The 17,512-nt window shown below is 38.2% G+C and overlaps 1 protein-coding gene across 1 annotated transcript in view; it reads left to right on the top strand.

Moving 5' to 3' along the window:
- sema3bl (sema domain, immunoglobulin domain (Ig), short basic domain, secreted, (semaphorin) 3bl) overlaps positions 1–16,535 on the top strand; it is a 35,199-nt gene extending 18,664 nt beyond the window's left edge. The window contains 14 exon segments of the mRNA XM_079827216.1: positions 601–663; positions 3,998–4,117; positions 6,548–6,638; positions 7,689–7,805; positions 8,402–8,550; positions 9,457–9,480; positions 9,482–9,572; positions 9,681–9,750; positions 9,890–10,266; positions 10,359–10,450; positions 10,901–10,942; positions 12,947–13,172; positions 13,731–13,864; positions 15,566–16,535. Of these exon segments, the coding sequence (XP_079683342.1) occupies positions 601–663; positions 3,998–4,117; positions 6,548–6,638; positions 7,689–7,805; positions 8,402–8,550; positions 9,457–9,480; positions 9,482–9,572; positions 9,681–9,750; positions 9,890–10,266; positions 10,359–10,450; positions 10,901–10,942; positions 12,947–13,172; positions 13,731–13,864; positions 15,566–16,033 (2,064 nt within the window). The 3' untranslated portion in view covers positions 16,034–16,535.
- The last annotated feature ends 977 nt before the right edge of the window (positions 16,536–17,512 follow it).

Raw genomic sequence — 17,512 nt, 5'->3', positions numbered from 1 at the left:
ACCCTACATAATGAGTAGAGTCAAATATAATAAGCCATTTTGTGTTTCCCAGAAGAGTGAGTGCACAGACACAGAAACATCAGCTCAACCAATGGCATAAGACTGTCTGTTTGTCTGACCAATGGCAGTTTATTGGTGTTCAGGAAACAGTCATTATTTTTGCAAGTGGCACAGAAGTTACTTTAAAATCAAAATTGCATGGACATTGCAATCATCTTTTTTCCACTATTGTGACAAATATTCGAGTGAAACAGCTTCTGGAAGAAAAAATGTAGGGAGGGACTTGATTTTGTCCATCTGGGATTGATTGAAGCATTGGATCGTTGTTGTTTGCTAACTGCTGTGATCTCATTTGAGTAAAAGATCACAAGGGCACATCAATTTAAGACAAAAATGATGCACACAGATAACTTCATTATAATAAACACTGCAACATCAAATTCAAAAATAACAGTTGTCCATTTTGATTTCATGATGACTGATTTTGAAATCGTTTGGATAATTGTCTTAACAAGTAGTTGAGTCTGGGTGTGTGTAGTACAGCGCTGTGCTTAGTGTGTGTTTAATTTATGAGATAATACATTTCTTCTTTATCTCCAGATCCATTGGCCCTCGTTGCCTGGGAACCGTGAGGACTGTATTCTCAAAGGGAAAGATCCCGAGGTGAGTGAATAACTGGTTCTTAATTCACTAAAAACACCAAACAATCTCATGAGTCCTGGTCAGTGTGTCATAGTTTCCAAAGTTTTTGTTGGGGTAGAAGCTGGCATACTTTAGATTTCAGGTTATTAAGTGAATATCTTAAATCCAGCAGATGACAGTAAAAATCATTAAATGTAAGTTTGTTTTGGAATGTTTGATTAGTGTGATTCTCAAACTTATTTCATGTGGTTCACTCTGGAGTTTCAAATGAAAACATCTGTCCATCCTCAGCTATACTCTAAGTGTGCTGCAGTTGGCGTGATGACTGGAGAGCAGAAGCCAAACGCCCATAAATGAGATTTGATCCTCTAACTTATTGTTGTCTTGCTTCCAACCAAGTGTGTGTGTGACTCATGAGTCTTTTAAACCTAATGAACGAAGAAGGCTGTCCCAATACACAGAACTTTCATTTTGTTAAACTCCTCATGCTTTCTATTTATGTTTTTTTTTTCTTTTTCTTCTCATTCAGCCATGAATAGGTTAATTATGTTCCTCTAAGTTAAAGCTTTCCTGTCCTCTGTCCCCAATGGGGGAATGTCTTCAACACACACACACACACACACACACGCTGCATCTGCAAGTGTTTAACATGTTTCGCTCGTAAAGTGGAAATGTGAGGTGCCTCTATGGTTACATGCTCTGGTGACTGTCCCGGCAGTATTGTTTGATGTGACAGGTGAGTGTGATTTCACAGCGGTGTTTTAATGACTCTCTTCATTGTGTGAGTATGTGTTAGGGAATTGAACAGGATATTTGTTTTTAATTTATGCTCTAGCTGGTGTAACACTGTAACACTGTTTTATGTAACCCAGAACACAGCTCACACACTCTTGTGTCCCAAAAAATGGCTGGTTTACATGAATATGGGACATTTCCTTCTTTTAGCATTAGATGTGCAAATCCCCTTTTATATGAGAACTATTAGATATTTTAGATAAACTAATGTAAATAGATTAATAAATTAAATAAATAATAGATTGTTTTAAAGGCATTTTGGCCTTCTTAACTGTATCCAACAATTAAAATTATTCAGCAAAGTCTTAATTATGACATCATCTGTTGAATTGATATTCATCCATTGCAATAAAAATATTTGAATTAACTAATTTTAATGACCATTTTAATCTATTCATGTATTTATTATTTATTATTTATTTATGTAATATATACATGTAATTTAATATTTATTGCTATAAAAAAAATTCACAATTCAGTGTTTTATCAGGTTTGTCTCAAACATTGGTAACCGGGATACAAAAATTGCACACCTCATAGAAAATGAATAAAAACAATATTATATATATGTATACACCAATCAGGCATAACATTATGACCGGGGAAGTGAATAACACTGAGTATCTCTTCATCACGGCACCTGTTAGTGGGTGGCAGAAATCAGGTAGCAATTGAAAATGATGTTCTCAAAGTTGATGGAAAAATGGACAAGCGTAAGGATTTGACAAGGGCCAAATTGTGATGGCTAGAGGACTGGGTCAGAGCATCTCTAAAACTGCAGCTCTTGCGGGGTGTTCCCGGTCTGCAGTGGTCAGTATCTATCAAAAGTCGTCCAAGGAAGTCCAGTGGTGAAACAGTGACATGGTCATGGACGGCCAAGGCTCATTTATGCACGTGGGGAGCAAAGGCTAGCCCGTGTGGTCCGATCATACAGAGGAGCAACTGTATCTCAAATTGCTCAAGAAGTTAATGCTGGTTCTGATACAAAGATATCCGAATACACAGTGCATCGCAGTTTGTTGCATATGGGGCTGCATAGCTGCAGACTAGTCAGGGTGCCCATGCTGACCCCTGCCCCCCGCCGAAAGCGCCAACAGTGGGCACAATGGAAGAAGGTAGCCTGATTTTCTTTTACATCTTGTGGATGGCCGGGTGCATGTGCGTCGCTTACCTGGTGAACATATGGCACCAGGATGCACTATGGGAAGAAGGCAAGCCGGCGGAGGCAGTGTGATGCTTCGGGCAATGTTCTGCTGGGAAAACTTGGCTCCTGCCATCCATGTGGATGTTAGTTTGACACCTACCTAAGCATTGTTGTAGACCATGTACACCCTTTCATGGAAACAGTATTCCCTGATGGCTGTGGCCTCTTTCAGCAGGATAATGCGCCCTGCCACAAAGCAAAAATGGTTCAGGAATGGTTTGAGGAGCACAACAATGAGTTTGAGGTATTGACTTGGCCTCCAAATTCCCCAGATCTCAATCCAATCGGGCATCTGTGGGATGTGCTGAACAAACAGGTCCAATCCATGGAGGTCCCACCGAGAGTTAAAAAGGATCTGCTGTTAAGATCTTGGTGCCAGATACCACAGCACTCCTTCAGGAGTCTAGTGGAGTCCATGCCTCGACGATAATGATATTCAACTTGATTATTCAAACACTAATGAATAATGACACTGTGTAATATGTCATGTGTTATTGTTCATCTGAGTTTGTATTTACCCAATTTTAAGACCTGCCAAGGACCAGATTATTATTATTTTTTAAATTATGTCCTTATAATGTCCGTAAAAAGCATAGTATTCAATAGGGTGTCCTTTCTAAGAGACCACTACAAAATCAGAAGCTAATCTGGATTTACTATTTACATGTACGTGTTTGAGTAAAATAAACATTTGTTTTATTCTATAAATTACTAACATTCACTTTTTTTTTTTAAGCTTCACACCCTGTTTTATGCCTTGTTTATGTTAAGTGACTGGTACATTGCTGCTTTGTATTTCTCCTGTTCTCTCAGTCCTGGTGGTTAACATCTGGTCGCAGTTTGAGCATCTGCCTGCATCTTTTATGACCCTTGACCCTTTCGTTCATTTATGCTCGACTGATTTTGACCCTACACAGTCAATGAGGCTGCATACAGGTGGCCATAGTTAGAGTGTGTACATGTTGTTATTGTGTGTTTGTATGTGTGTGTGACGTCTTCCTCTTTCTGAACCCTTCAGTAATTGAACCTTAAGAGCTTCTTTCCTATGTTGAAAGCGCTGATTGGTCTTCAGTGAGTTTTAAATAGGGTTCATTTTCGTTATTTGTTCGCTCTTTTTCTCTGATCCATTAAAGTTTGCGTATTCCTGTAACTCTCCATTTATACATTCCAGGGAAATATCAGTCAAACTCACATCCTATGAGCACAAAATGCATTCGAAGAGTTTAACCTGGTTGTGCAATGTACAATACATGTGTTTGTATGTTTATGTAAGTAATTGATGATCCAAATTGTATGCTCATTTTCTACCAACATTTTAAAATGACCTCTATCTGTGTGTGTATGTGTTTGGTACAGACGGAGTGTGCAAACTTTGTGCGTTTGCTGCAGCCTATTAACCGCACTCATCTGCTGGCCTGTGGAACTGGAGCTTTCCAACCTGTGTGTGCGTATGTGAACGTCGGACACCGTGGAGAGGTAGCATACGCACTAACACTCCCTCCCACTACTTCACACCTAGTTTGTTTGTGAATGCACATCAGGAGGATCTAATTTACGTATGTATATCAGAGACCAAATTGTTTAAGGTCAGAGGTCACCCACCAACAGACTGACCCTAATGGTCAAGACTAGATCATGAGAGGAGATATACAAAGCAAAAACACAGACACACACTAATTTAGAGGATTCAGAGCAGATGATAGAAAAGAGAGATAATGTGTGTATGTGTGATACAGTCTTGTGCATTTTCTGGCTTTGGACAGAATACAGAGTGAGCTACTCTTACTTCCTTTGAGGTGTTTTAACTGTGCCATTGCACATGGCGTCAGAGATGTTTGACAAATAGTACATTGTGTAACTGAATTGGCACAGTTCACCGGTGGTTTAATCTGTTTTTGGCATCACTAGACTCAACCATATATTGTCTGACATCATTGACAGTAAAACTCCACTACTATTGTTACACTTTAAATGAAAAAGCGTTTACACTTTATTTCGATAGTCCACTTTAGACATTCTACTAACTACTGTATAAGTAACTTTGAAACTACATGTCAACTAACTCTCATTGGAGTATTAGTAGACTGTTAGGTTAGGGTTTGTAGAATAAGTTATATACTTTGCAGAGTTGCTTATAGTCAGTAGAAAGTTTGTTGGGGGACCATTAAAATAAAGTAATAAAACTAGTTAAAACTGTATATCATTTAGTTGAAAAAATACTGACAAACATCAGTATTTCTCTAAAGAAGACTTCAAGGGTACATAACATACACTGTTTCTTCCAGTCTCATGTTAATGTTGAGTACCTATGGAGTAGTATTGCATCCTTCATATCTCTGAAGTGGCTTTAGGTTTATCATATTTATAAAAGACAGATATGCTGTACCGATTCTTTCCGACAACCGACAACAGCGGTTTCTACTCGTGACTGGGAACAAACAAACACACTTTCAGAACTCCGTTGCTTCTCCGGAAAAACAAACTGCACACACTGTTTCCTTAACGCTGGGTTATTTGGGAAGCTGAACAAGGTTATCTTTCCCTCACAACCAAAAACACACTTCTTTAGTGAAATTGTTGATTTGTGGTCCAAAAAAAAGAAAAAAGACAGCGCTGCCAACGGCTACCGTAACTGAATGAAGCTCGTTGATGGGCGTGCTCCTGCTCTTGTTCTGGTTGATGTGCACATTCGCTCATCCGGGAGAAGTGCCCATACAATCAATTCCACCCTTTATGAGGTCAAACAGGGCCATACTTGAAAAAAAAACTTTCTGAAACTTATTTGAATCCTGAAGGAGTGTATTTGGCACAGAAATACTCTGTCATACGTCCAACTCGTTTTTGTTTTTTTGTTTTTTTGGCCATGTTTAGCATGAGAATCCAACTCTTTAACAGTGTAAATAAGTCAGAATGCATGAATAGACCCCCCCTTTCAGGAATCAGGAAATTATTTATTTGAGCCATCCGGTTCATATAATGTAAACCCAAACTAACCATTTCCCAGTTCTACTTACAGTGAGAGAGAGAAAAATAGATTGTGTATGAAAGCACAACCATTGCCTCAGCTCTTTTGGCTAAGTGTATGATAGAATAACAATGATGTAGTGTTGTGTTATGCTATTCTGGCACTTGTTTCAAAAGTAGTTTGTTACTTGAAAAGCTATGCTATTATGATTAGCTGAAATACAGTCTCACTAATCACAATAAAGTTTGGGGTCTGTAAGTTTTTTTTATTGTTGTTGAAAGAAGTAATTTTTCAGCAAGGACACATTAAATTGATCAGTGACAGCAAATACTTTTACATTGTTACAAAAAATTGTATTTCAAATAAATGCTATTCTTTTGAACTTTGTATTCATCAAAATGTTATGACATTTTTTTTTGAGCACCAAATCAGCGTATTGGAATAATTTCTGAAGGATCATGTGACACTGAAGACTGGAGGAATGATGCTGAAAAATCACTTTTAACATCACAGGAATAAATAAATAAATACATTTTAATAAGAACAGTTATTTTAAATCTTAATATTTCACAATGGTTTTTCTGTATTTTCGATTAAATACATGGAGCCTTGGTGAGCATAAGATATTTTTTTTTTTACAGTATTGTAGAATTATTGTAACATTTTTTAAAACATATTATCAGGTTTTGTTTATAATCAGTTCTCATACGATTAGGCAAAATCAAGGTGTATTAACCGGATACTACAATATTGAATAAATCTTTGGAAATATTAAAAGGGCCCTGGGGTCTCTTATACCCCAAACAGAACATGAGGATTAACAATACATTATAGTATTGTAAAAATAAATAAATCATTGCTTCACAAGCAAGAGAAATTCATGTGTGAGCTTTTATTTTGAGTTGTGAAATTGATGTGAATTTTTGACTTCTTGTTGGCAGCATGTGTTCAGTTTGGACCGTACCACGGTGCAGAATGGGAGGGGGAAATGTCCTCATGACCCCAAACTACCCTTTGCAAGCACCTTCACAGGTACAGTGCCAATGTGTTAAGTTTCTGTGTAAAAGTTCATGCCATTACATGTTTGTGTTAAGTTTGAGAATGTCAAAGCGTGTGTGTGTGTGTGTGTGTGTGTGTGTGTGTGTGTATTTTGGCTCTTGTGTGTGTAGGGTGGAGATTTCTTCTTGTCAGTTTTCAGAGTTTATGGGCCTTTGTAGATTGACTGCTCTGATGGGGGAAATTTGAGGTGCTCTTCAGGCCAGGTTTAGTGTTACGGGGTCTTCTGTGTGTATGTTTGTGGGTGTGTTACGGTCTTCTGGGGCATAGACATATCTCCCAGTGAGTATAGTGTGTGGCTTTACAACACTGCGCAATCTTGGCTTTCCTTGCTTGTCATTTTGCCAGATGCAGTATGTTTTGGGACAGATTTCTAAGATTGCGTATTAGTGAACTTCGAGATCTTTCTCACACTTACATACACTAATTTCTGTCAAATAATTGATGGGCAACAGAGGCAGTGTGTGTTCATACTTAAATGTTTTTTTTATTTTTATTATTATAAACATAGTTAAGTTTAGTAATTAGTATTAAAAAAAACTTTAAAATGGTATAATCTCATTAGAAGTAATGTGTGGTGTGCGTGTGCGTGTGCGTGTGCGTGTGCGTGTGCGTGTGTGTGTGTGTTGTGTGTGTGTGTGTGTTGTGTGTGTGTGTGTGTGAGAGAGACTTTGAAAGGCTTTTGAATGCATATCAGGACTCAGCTGATTTATGTGTGTGTGTGAATGTGTTTTTTTATTGCTGACAACCTGATTTAATACAATTTGAACAGTGGGGCTTCCTGCAGAACATTGTTTTGTTTTATTTTCTCTCACGTAAGAGTTTGAGAATCTAGGTGTCTGCAATGACCTCCAATTCTCTCTCTCTCTCTCTCTCTCTCTCTCTCTCTCTCTCTCTCTCTCTCTCTCTCTCTCTCTCTCTCTCTCTCTCTCTCTCTCTCTCTCTCTCTCTCTCTCTCTCTCTCTCTCTCTCTCTCTCTCTCTCTCTCTCTCTCTCTCTCTCTCTCTCTCTCTCTCTCTCTCTCAGGTGGAGAGCTGTACACCGGTCTGACTGCTGATTTTTTGGGGAGAGACTCTGTGATTTTGAGAGGTTTAGGGACTCGCTCACCCATGAGAACAGAGACAGATCAGAGAATTTTACATGGTACAAAAATACTTGATATTGATTTCAATAAACATTCTTATTTCTTATGTATTTTATAGCATTTTCTGGTGGAAATGATAGTTGACATTTAATTTAATTTTTTTTAATAAAATGAATAACTACTTTTCATAGACTAATTGTCCTAAATACACAAAATTAAATAATATTTTCATACACATATTTTTACATAATTATTGAAACTGAAAAGCTGGAACACAAGCTGGAAATGAAACAACTGAAAAAACTGAAAAACTTTCATTCATTGAAATTAGGATTAAATAAGATATAAAAGATAAAAAAAAAACGATTAAATTCCAAATAGTAATATATAATAAGCTTGAAATAATATAAGCTGGAATAAACTATCATAATTTGTGTGCATTTTCTCACAGTAACTATTTCAATTGGTATTTCAGTCTTTATTTAGTCATAATTATGCTTTATTATTTTATAATGTATTTTCATATTTTTAATCCTGGGATTTTAAGTGCTCATCATTAATAAACACCTAATTACTAAATCAGTTCATATTGATTTGTATAATCTACTACAATCAGATATGCATTATAATAGTTTATGTGTATGTGTGTGTGCAGAGCCCAGGTTTGTTGCGGCCCACCTCATTCCTGACAGTGCAGACAGAGATGACGATAAAATGTATTTTTTCTTCACTGAAAGAGCAACAGAGACCACAGAGCGAGACGATGAAGGAGTCATACACACACGCATTGGACGATTGTGTGCGGTGAGGAAAACAAACACCATATACATCCAGGCACAAGTAGACCAGTATACTGGAATGCTCTTGCCTTTTTGTCAACCCCATGCACACAGCTGTTGGATGGTTTGCATGCCTCTGAATCACACACTCACCGATTACCCCAGTATCCATACACACACACATACGCACTAACACACAAGGGTCTGTAGAGTAAGGGGAGCTGTACAAATCTCTCTCTGTCATTCAGAGGTCAGTGTTCAAAGAGCCTGGGTCAATCGCACATTACTGTCACTTTGACTGCTATTCATTGTTCAGCTCTAGCACATTCCCAAATCACACACACATTTACACTGCAGAGAGGGTGATTATTTCCACATATACAGATTACACAGATTTCAGATCCTTTACACCACCCAGCTGTTTTGCTTTTTTTGGGATCCGTAACAATTCTTCCCTTAGAGTGCCATAATCTCCATAACTTGGTGCTGCTGTGAGATATTTTGTGATACTGAATTGTTCTTGTTCCCACGGGAACCGTTTCAACTGAATGTTTATGTATAAACAGAGTTCAAATTACAGGGGTTTGGGGTGTGTGACCCCCTTAATTAAACTACTTCACCCGAAAAAGTCAAATAAGAAACTGCCACAAATTCAATTTAATAAGGGATACTGGGAAAAAGCATGTATGGATGCACTGTTGCACCTCTCGTATACTAGTTTCAATGCACTATGATTTGGGATGCACTAATTCTAATCTTGCATACTATTTAGGATGGATCGTATACAAATTTAGATGCAGGGATAGTTTGTTTTGAGTTCATTGTGTGTGTGGTCTGGGGGTAAATGATACTGGGATTTGTGTTTTTGCCGATCCGTTAGAGTTCAGAAGTGAATTCAACGCCTCATGATTTATTGTTTATGTGATTTCAGAATGATGTGGGTGGGCAGAGGGTTTTTGGTGAATAAGTGGAGCACATTTATTAAAGCCCGGCTGGTGTGTTCTGTTCCTGGACCTCACGGCATCCAAACACACTTTCAGCAGCTGGGTGAGACGATAAACAAACACACTCCCTCAGCTCTTTATATACAATATTATATAAACTCAAGATCATTTTGATCTCTTACGCCCCTTGTGTGATGTGTTCGTCATGCAGAGGATGTGTTTCTGTTAAGGACCAAAGATGAAACCAATCCAGAGATCTACGCAATATTCAGCACAATCAGGTCTGTATCAAGTCCAACGTTTTTTCTCTCTCTCTCTTCTTTTATTATGCCATTGTAAAGCACTTTAAATTGCCATTGTGCAATTGTAAGGGCATCAATCAGGTTTTTGTGAGTTTAACCGAACATTTTCTCTCTCTAGTAATGTGTTTCAGGGCTATGCAGTGTGTGTGTATAGTATGGCCGATATCCGGGAGGCATTTAATGGGCCATTTGCTCATAAAGAAGGACCTGACTATCAGTGGGGACCATATGAAGGTCGAGTCCCTTATCCACGACCAGGAGTTTGCCCCAGTAAAATCACGGCCCAGCCTGGCCGTGCCTTCCGTAGCACACTGGAGTTCCCAGACGCCGTTTTGCAATTTGCTCGAACGCACCCACTAATGTGGCACCCCATTTACCCCTCACAGCGGCAACCACTGCTGCTCCGCACCGGCGCCCCCTACAGGCTCACACACATCACTGTAGATCGCACACAGGCCGAGGACGGATACTATGATGTCATGTTCATCGGCACTGGTAAGAAGGAGTGTCATCACTTTACTCAGTACTCAGGTGTATTTACAGCCTTGGTTAAATGATTGAAAAACTGTGACCTTTGACCTCTTCAGATATTGGGACAGTGCTAAAGGTTATCGTACTAGGAAATGGTAACTCTCTCACCAGCGAGGAAATCACACTGGAGGAAATGCAGGTGTTCAAGGTCTGTGAGCTCAAACGTGTGTGACTATAAGTGTGTGTACCTATAATGAGGTGTGTATTCATATGTCTGTCTGAAAATAACGGTTTTCAATTTTAATATATTTTAAAATGTAATTTATTCCTGTGATGGAAAAGCTGAAATTTCAGCATCATTACTCCAGTCTTCAGTGTCACATGATCCATCAGAAATCATTCTAATATGATGATTTTGTTCTCAAAAAACATTTCTTCTTATTATCAATTCTGAAGTTTAAAATAACAGCATTTATTTGACAGAAATATTTTGTAATAATATAAATGTCTTTACTATAACTTGTGATCTGTTTAATGCATCCTTGCCGAATAAAGTATTCATTTCTTAAAATGGCTGACCCCAAACTTTTGAACAATAGTGTACTGTATATGTGAGTGTACCTTTTAGTTCTGTTTCTCACTGTATGTATCTCTGCAGGTACCCACTCCCATCACCTCCATGGATATATCTGTGAAGAGGGTAAGTTCATGCGCTCTCACTGTACTGTTCCAGTAAATTAACATATGCGTAGGAACATAAGCACCCCCATAAATTCATTTTCCACAAAATTCCCAAAGAGGCTTTTACTTTGTGCAGAGAAATGGGACACTTTGTGTGTATATGCTTTTTGGCTCCAAAGCAATAAAACATTCATGCAAAACAACCAGTTGCTTAGTTATTCATCATGAAGCAGGTGCTTTATATCCAAACCAACTGACAGTTCTCTTACTTCATGGACAGCCCTGGAGCCACAGGAGTTAAAGAGAGTTTACCCAAAAATAAAAATTTTATCCATTTTACTTACCATCAAATCATTCCAAACTGATTTTTTTTCCCACTTTCATGGTAAAAACATTGTTTTGGTTGTGCTTCGGCTCTGCGTGACTGTGAGGATGAATATGACTCTCACATTAGATAATGCTTTACAATGAGCTTCATATGCACACTTGTTGAGTAATAAAAACCCAATCTCCTCGTTGTTTTTACAACATTTCAAATCCCTTAATTCTTGTTATTTTGTTTTATCTTTTTTTTTTCCAACTTTTTTTTTTTTTATTGACAAAAAACAGCAAAATACAAAACTCTCGTAGGGGAAAGAGAGTATACACATACAAAATGTAGTCAAAATACAAGTTAATAACTAAACAGAAAACAACAACAGAACAAAAAAACAAAAAACAACAAAAAAACAAAGAAAGGGGCTATTTATAAACAAGTCATTGTCAAAAAGGCTATTTGTTTTTTTTTTCCCTTTTCCATTTTTTCTCTTTTTTTCGACTTTATACACACAATTCTGACTTTATACACATAATTCTGACTTTATACACACAATTCTGACTTTATATCACACAATTCAAATCTGACTATCACACAATTCTGACATTATATCACACAATTCTGACTTTATACACGCAATTCTGAAATCCCTTAATTCTTGCCATCTCTGAAAAGCCAAAATTATGTTGATTCACATTTTATTACGAAAAATGTTTCTTTTTGCTGGGAGACTTTTCTCTGTTCAGCATTTGTTTAAAATGGGTGATTCCCTGGAGGTTCGAGCCACTCCATATCAACCTTTCTCGCTCATTGTAACAACTAAATTATGGCACTCTGACACCATATACTGTATGTACCAAAGTAGCCAAAGCAATTTTTCTCTATTTTACGGGTAGGACGAGACACGCACGGGGCGAGTGACATATGTACACAATGTCCCGCGGCTAAAAGCATCCTGACAGCATCCTGACAGGTCAAAAATATTAACACTTATAATAGGCTAACCATAGTGAATCAAGGTAACAAAAAAAAACACATTTTGGATCGAGTCGTTTAAAGGTGCTCTGTGTAAATTGTAGCGGCATCTAGTGGTGAGGTTTCAAATTGCAACTTTCCACTGCTCACCCCTCCCTTTCGAAGCACATTGAGAAGCTATGGTGGCCGACGCAGGACAAAGATGTCGTCGTCTGAGACAGCAAAGAGTAGCTAGCGCTACGTAGAGCAGTTTGTCCGTTTAGAAACATGATGGCGCAAAATGGTGACTTCACTGTAAGGGGACCCGCGGTGTATGTAGATAGAAATGGCTCATTCTAAGGTAATAAAAACATAACGGTTCATTATGTAAGTTCTTTATGCACCAATGAAAACATAGTTATGTATATTATATTGCATTTCTGTTAATAGATCCCCATAAATACTACACACTGCACCTTTAAATTGTGTTAATTTTGAACAAAAGAATTACCTTTAAATTTTGGTCATATAGACACATTTTTTTTGGATCTTGACAGCACCAATCCTCATTCGCTTTTATTGTATGGAAAAGAGCAGCTAGGACATTCTACTAAACATCTCCTTTTGTGTTTCACAGTGAAAAAGTGAAAGTAAATGATGACAGAATTTTGTTATTGGGTTGAACTATTTTGTTTTGCTCAAGTGAACAGTGGAAGAATGGAACTTAAACTGTTATTTTCCCCTCTTTTACAGCAAACTTTGTTTGTAGGTTCACAGACGGGTGTTGTCCAGGTGCCTCTGCACCGCTGCAGTATGTACGGTAAAGCCTGTGCCGAGTGCTGCCTGGCTCGAGATCCATACTGCGCCTGGGACGGACACACCTGCACACGCTACCTGCCAAACACAAAACGGCGTTACCGGAGACAGGACATCAAACATGCAAACCCAGCACTGCAGTGCATGGACCAAAACCTCAGCGGTAAGAAAGAAGGAGAGAGATGACAGCCTCCTTAAATGAGTGCAGCCATGCAGCATGAATGTCAATGCACCACCGGCCTCCTCTGACAACTTCAATTGCATTTACATGTCAAAGAGCTCACTGATGTGAAAGTGCAAGAGAAGCGCAATTCCTCCAGAGATTTGAAGTTAAATTGTTTAATCATTTGAGTAAGAAACTGCAATACACCTTTGGGCTTGTTCTAATAGGAAGATTAATAGGGCTTGAAGGGCAATCTCACTCCACTGAGACAAACTCTCTGTGAAAGACAGGAACTGATAGAGTGAGAGGTGAACAGACAGATCACTCTCCATCTCTCATCACAGAGGAGAGAGAGAATGAGAGGAAAGAACAAAAGAGGTGTGAGTGAAGAGCGCTTGAGTGTTTGCATGCCAAAGGTGAGGATGTTGGTGATGAAAAGGGATTATAAATATATGTGCACTCTTATACAAACACATGTGAAGTGGAAAATCTCTGACTGACCTTACTCTGAACCGTGCTGTGTGACTGTGTTAAAGTGTCATGTGTTTTTCTTTGTAGTGGAGGATCTGGATCTGTCTGAAGAACGGGTCGTTTATGGCACTGAGAACAACAGCACCTTCCTGGAGTGCATCCCTCGTTCGCCACAGGCCACTGTCACATGGCATATTCAGAAAGATGACTACTTAGAAGAGGTGAGAGACATACATAGGGATTAAAAGATATTTACAAGGACACCAAAAAGTATTCAGACACTTAAAAATTTCGGGTTTTTAGGGTTTTAAACTTTTTGATGCCTCGGTTCTCTTTGTGAAAAATCCACATAAATACTGTTTCTGGCTCCAAGTCTCTACTTCGTTTGAAATTAATCTCAACAGCCATTTATGAGCACTATTACTTTATAGTACACCTTTAAACTATGCTTTCATAAACTGTACACTACAGTCTCTGGGCTCAATGTGTCCAGAACAGTATTATATAACTATTCAGAAAGAAAAAAAAAGAATAATGTGTCTGGCCAACTGAGATTTTTCTTTGGAGATTAAGGTTAGGATTATGACTTTGCAGTAATACAGCACACAGTGAGTGTATATTAGCATTGTTTGTTTGCTTTTGAGATCTGGAAACGGTGACATGTGACATTAGACTTAACTAGTGGATAAAAGCAAATATTTTCATTTATAAAGACCCTTTTATAATGTGTAAGAAAATAATAAGTGCGATAAGGACAACATACTGTTAAAAATTGTGACATTTTGTGAAAGTGCCTTTTATATTGCCATTACACTAGAGACAAAACAAATTGAAATAAATTTAAAATCCTAAATAGGTAAAAAAGATTAAAATATCAGATTTTTTTTTCTTCATATTCTGTATTATTTATATTTACTACTAGGCTGCATGTACACTGCAGGTTTTGATGGCCAATTCCGAATTTGTTGAATGTATCTGATTTTTTTTATGTCCAGTTTACGTCTTCTTTTAAAAGTGGCCCATATCCGATATATCTGCACTTACACTATACACTTGGTAAAACAACTCAAGGTAGACGTATTGACCCAGAAAAGCTTAGGCTGAAAAGGAAGTAAAAATGGTGCAATTTGCAACGGACACAGACAAAATGATAATACAAGCTTTTGCTTTCCACTCCATCTTTATAGGTCAGCAAAATATTGGCAAAACGCAAATGCACATATCTGATTCATATACAATTTATTTCCACATATGAGTGAGGCCTGAAACCGATCTGAGAATATCAGAATCCATGTGCTATTTTCCTGCTTACACGTTCATGGTCATATCCGATCTGTGCCACATAGGAGGAAATAAATCGGAATTGAGTCACTTGAACCATGTAATCTAAATGCGGCCGTTATACTAATGTATAATCCCAAAGAGATCAGTTTCAAATCATTTGTTAAGGTTTTTTTTTAATTTTTTTTTTTAAATACTGTTCCAAAGTATCATTGGATTGAATTTTGCACTGCATGAGCAAACTATAGGTGGTAATGGTGAGGAGAAATAAGTACAAACTTAGAATGCAAAGATGAACATCAAAATATACATAAAAAAATTTCACAGAAATTTCATAAAAGTATTTTACATTTAAATTATAAACCAATAATTATGCAGTTTAAACATGTTTAAATTTAGACACATTCTGGCTGTGAAACTTAGTGGAACATGCCCATAGTTATGAATAGTTATGTGTTTACTTTAAGACACTTATATTGATATCCACTTCGCTCACTAGTTAGCATCATTTGTTTGCAGATCCCATTTGGTTTCTTTAATGCAATGAAATGTATTTTATTTATTTATTCATTCACTGTATTTGAGCAAGAGATCATGTGATTTGTACATTTCCATTCATTTCTCTTTTCCTCTATGTTCAGGTGGTATTAGATGACCGTATCCTTAAGACAGATGATGGTTTGTTGTTCCGGCGTGTGCTACGTCCGGACGAAGGCATTTACGTGTGTCGATCTCGGGAACACGGATTTACGCAAACACTCTCACGCTTCTGGCTGGACGTCTTACATGCCGACGCCCTTTCGGACCTCCTGTCACGTGACAGCAAATATAAAGTGTGGTCACCGTGTCCCGCCAGCACAGCCCCTGCCAACCGTGGCCCAGCCAGGGCGTGGTTCAAAGACGTCTTGCAGCTGATTGGTCCTTCAAATTTGCCGCAGGTGGAGCAGTACTGCGAGCGCGTCTGGTGTAACGAGAAGCTGAGGCGCAAACACAAAAGCATGATGGACAAATATCGGCAAGCGCAGGACTCCGCGCGGAAAGCACGAGTCCAAAAGAGCACGGGAGAATCCCGAATCCGCTCTCCGCGGGACCTTCACTCACTAGAGTAAAATACAGACCCACGTGAAGCAAAATGGACTTCCAATGAAAAAGTGGACGGGATTTTTAGATGCCCGTATACACACACATAAACATTCTTGCTTTTGGGCTTGTAAAATAATGTAGGTTTTATGTCTAACAGTCCAAGCTCTCTCCCCATGTTAATTAGAACATTCTTGAGCGTCTTCTCCAAATATTCCTGTGACCATGACAGCCGGCCCTCATCACTTCACAGTAGACCGTGGCAAATGTTATATGTCTCACTTATATGAACTAAGCAGCTGCAAAACCTTTTTACTGGAAGAAATGAGGGTAAACAGGATGGAACTAATAGACTGGAACTGCTAAAAACAGGTGCCAAAAAAGTACATTAATTTAAGATTCGTCTGGCTGTGATACAACTGGGCATAATGCTTAGAGACTTTTCCTCAACTGAGAGCTATGGCAGGGCTCAACAAAACTCCGCTTGCCAGTAGATTAAGCTGAAAAGAAATAAAAGTTTGGACTAATTAGACTATTTTCTGGTAACTAAATCATAGGTTGACGACCGTTGAGACTTCAACAGAACTGATTTTGTTCTTAATCAGCTTGAAACACCACATCGCGATCATGAGCTACAGAGCTTTGTACAGGGTTCGTTTTCTTCTCGTTCTTTGCAATGTAAAGTTTTGGTAACACTTTATAGTAAGGTCCAATTCCTTCGTTAAAGGGATAGTTCACCCCAAAACCCTAACCCTAATTATATAGTAAGTCCTTGTTGTTAATTACTATTACTTAGTATTTAATTGTATAATTACACTACACTGTGTGCAGAATTATTAGGCACGTTGATTTTCTGATCATATTTTTTTTCCAGGCACATTTGACCAATTCCAAACCACAGTAATCCTAATAACTACTATTAATTTAGTGTTGAGAGGTTGAGACTCGAGAGTAACTCTTGAAGGACCAGCACCACATCCTCTTGCACCACTGTTTGAAGAATTCATCTTCCAGAATCTGGCAGTACATTTTGGGAGTTCATTTTTAGTCCATCTCTGCAAAACGGACTTCGGGATGGTCCAAAATTAACTCCCAAAACTTACTGCCAGATTCTGGAAGATGAATTCTTCAAACAGTGGTGCAAGAGGATGTGGTGCTGGTCCTTCAAGAGTCACTCTCAACCTATCTGTCCATAAAGCCTATAAAAAAAAATTCTTCATGTATTTTACAACACTTCAGCTTGTGATTCTTATTTAGTGGGGGTCATTTTTTAGGATTCTTTACCTGATTTAAAGGGTTAGTTCACCCAAAAATGAAAATTCTGTCATTAATTACTTACCCTCATGTTGTTCGACACCCGTAAGACCTCCGTTCATTTTCGGAACACAAATGAAGATATTTTAGTTGAAATCTGATGGCTCTGAAAGGCCTCCATTGGCACAATGCACGGTTCACTCTCAAGACCGTTAAAAGGTTCTAAAGACGTCGTTACAAAGTCCATCTCACTA

Source organism: Gobio gobio (genome assembly GCF_949357685.1).
Source record: "Gobio gobio genome assembly, chromosome: 10".
Taxonomy (NCBI): Eukaryota; Metazoa; Chordata; class Actinopteri; order Cypriniformes; family Gobionidae; genus Gobio; species Gobio gobio.
The sequence above is the reverse complement of the archived record's forward strand: the minus strand, read 5'-3'. Positions and strand labels throughout refer to the sequence as shown.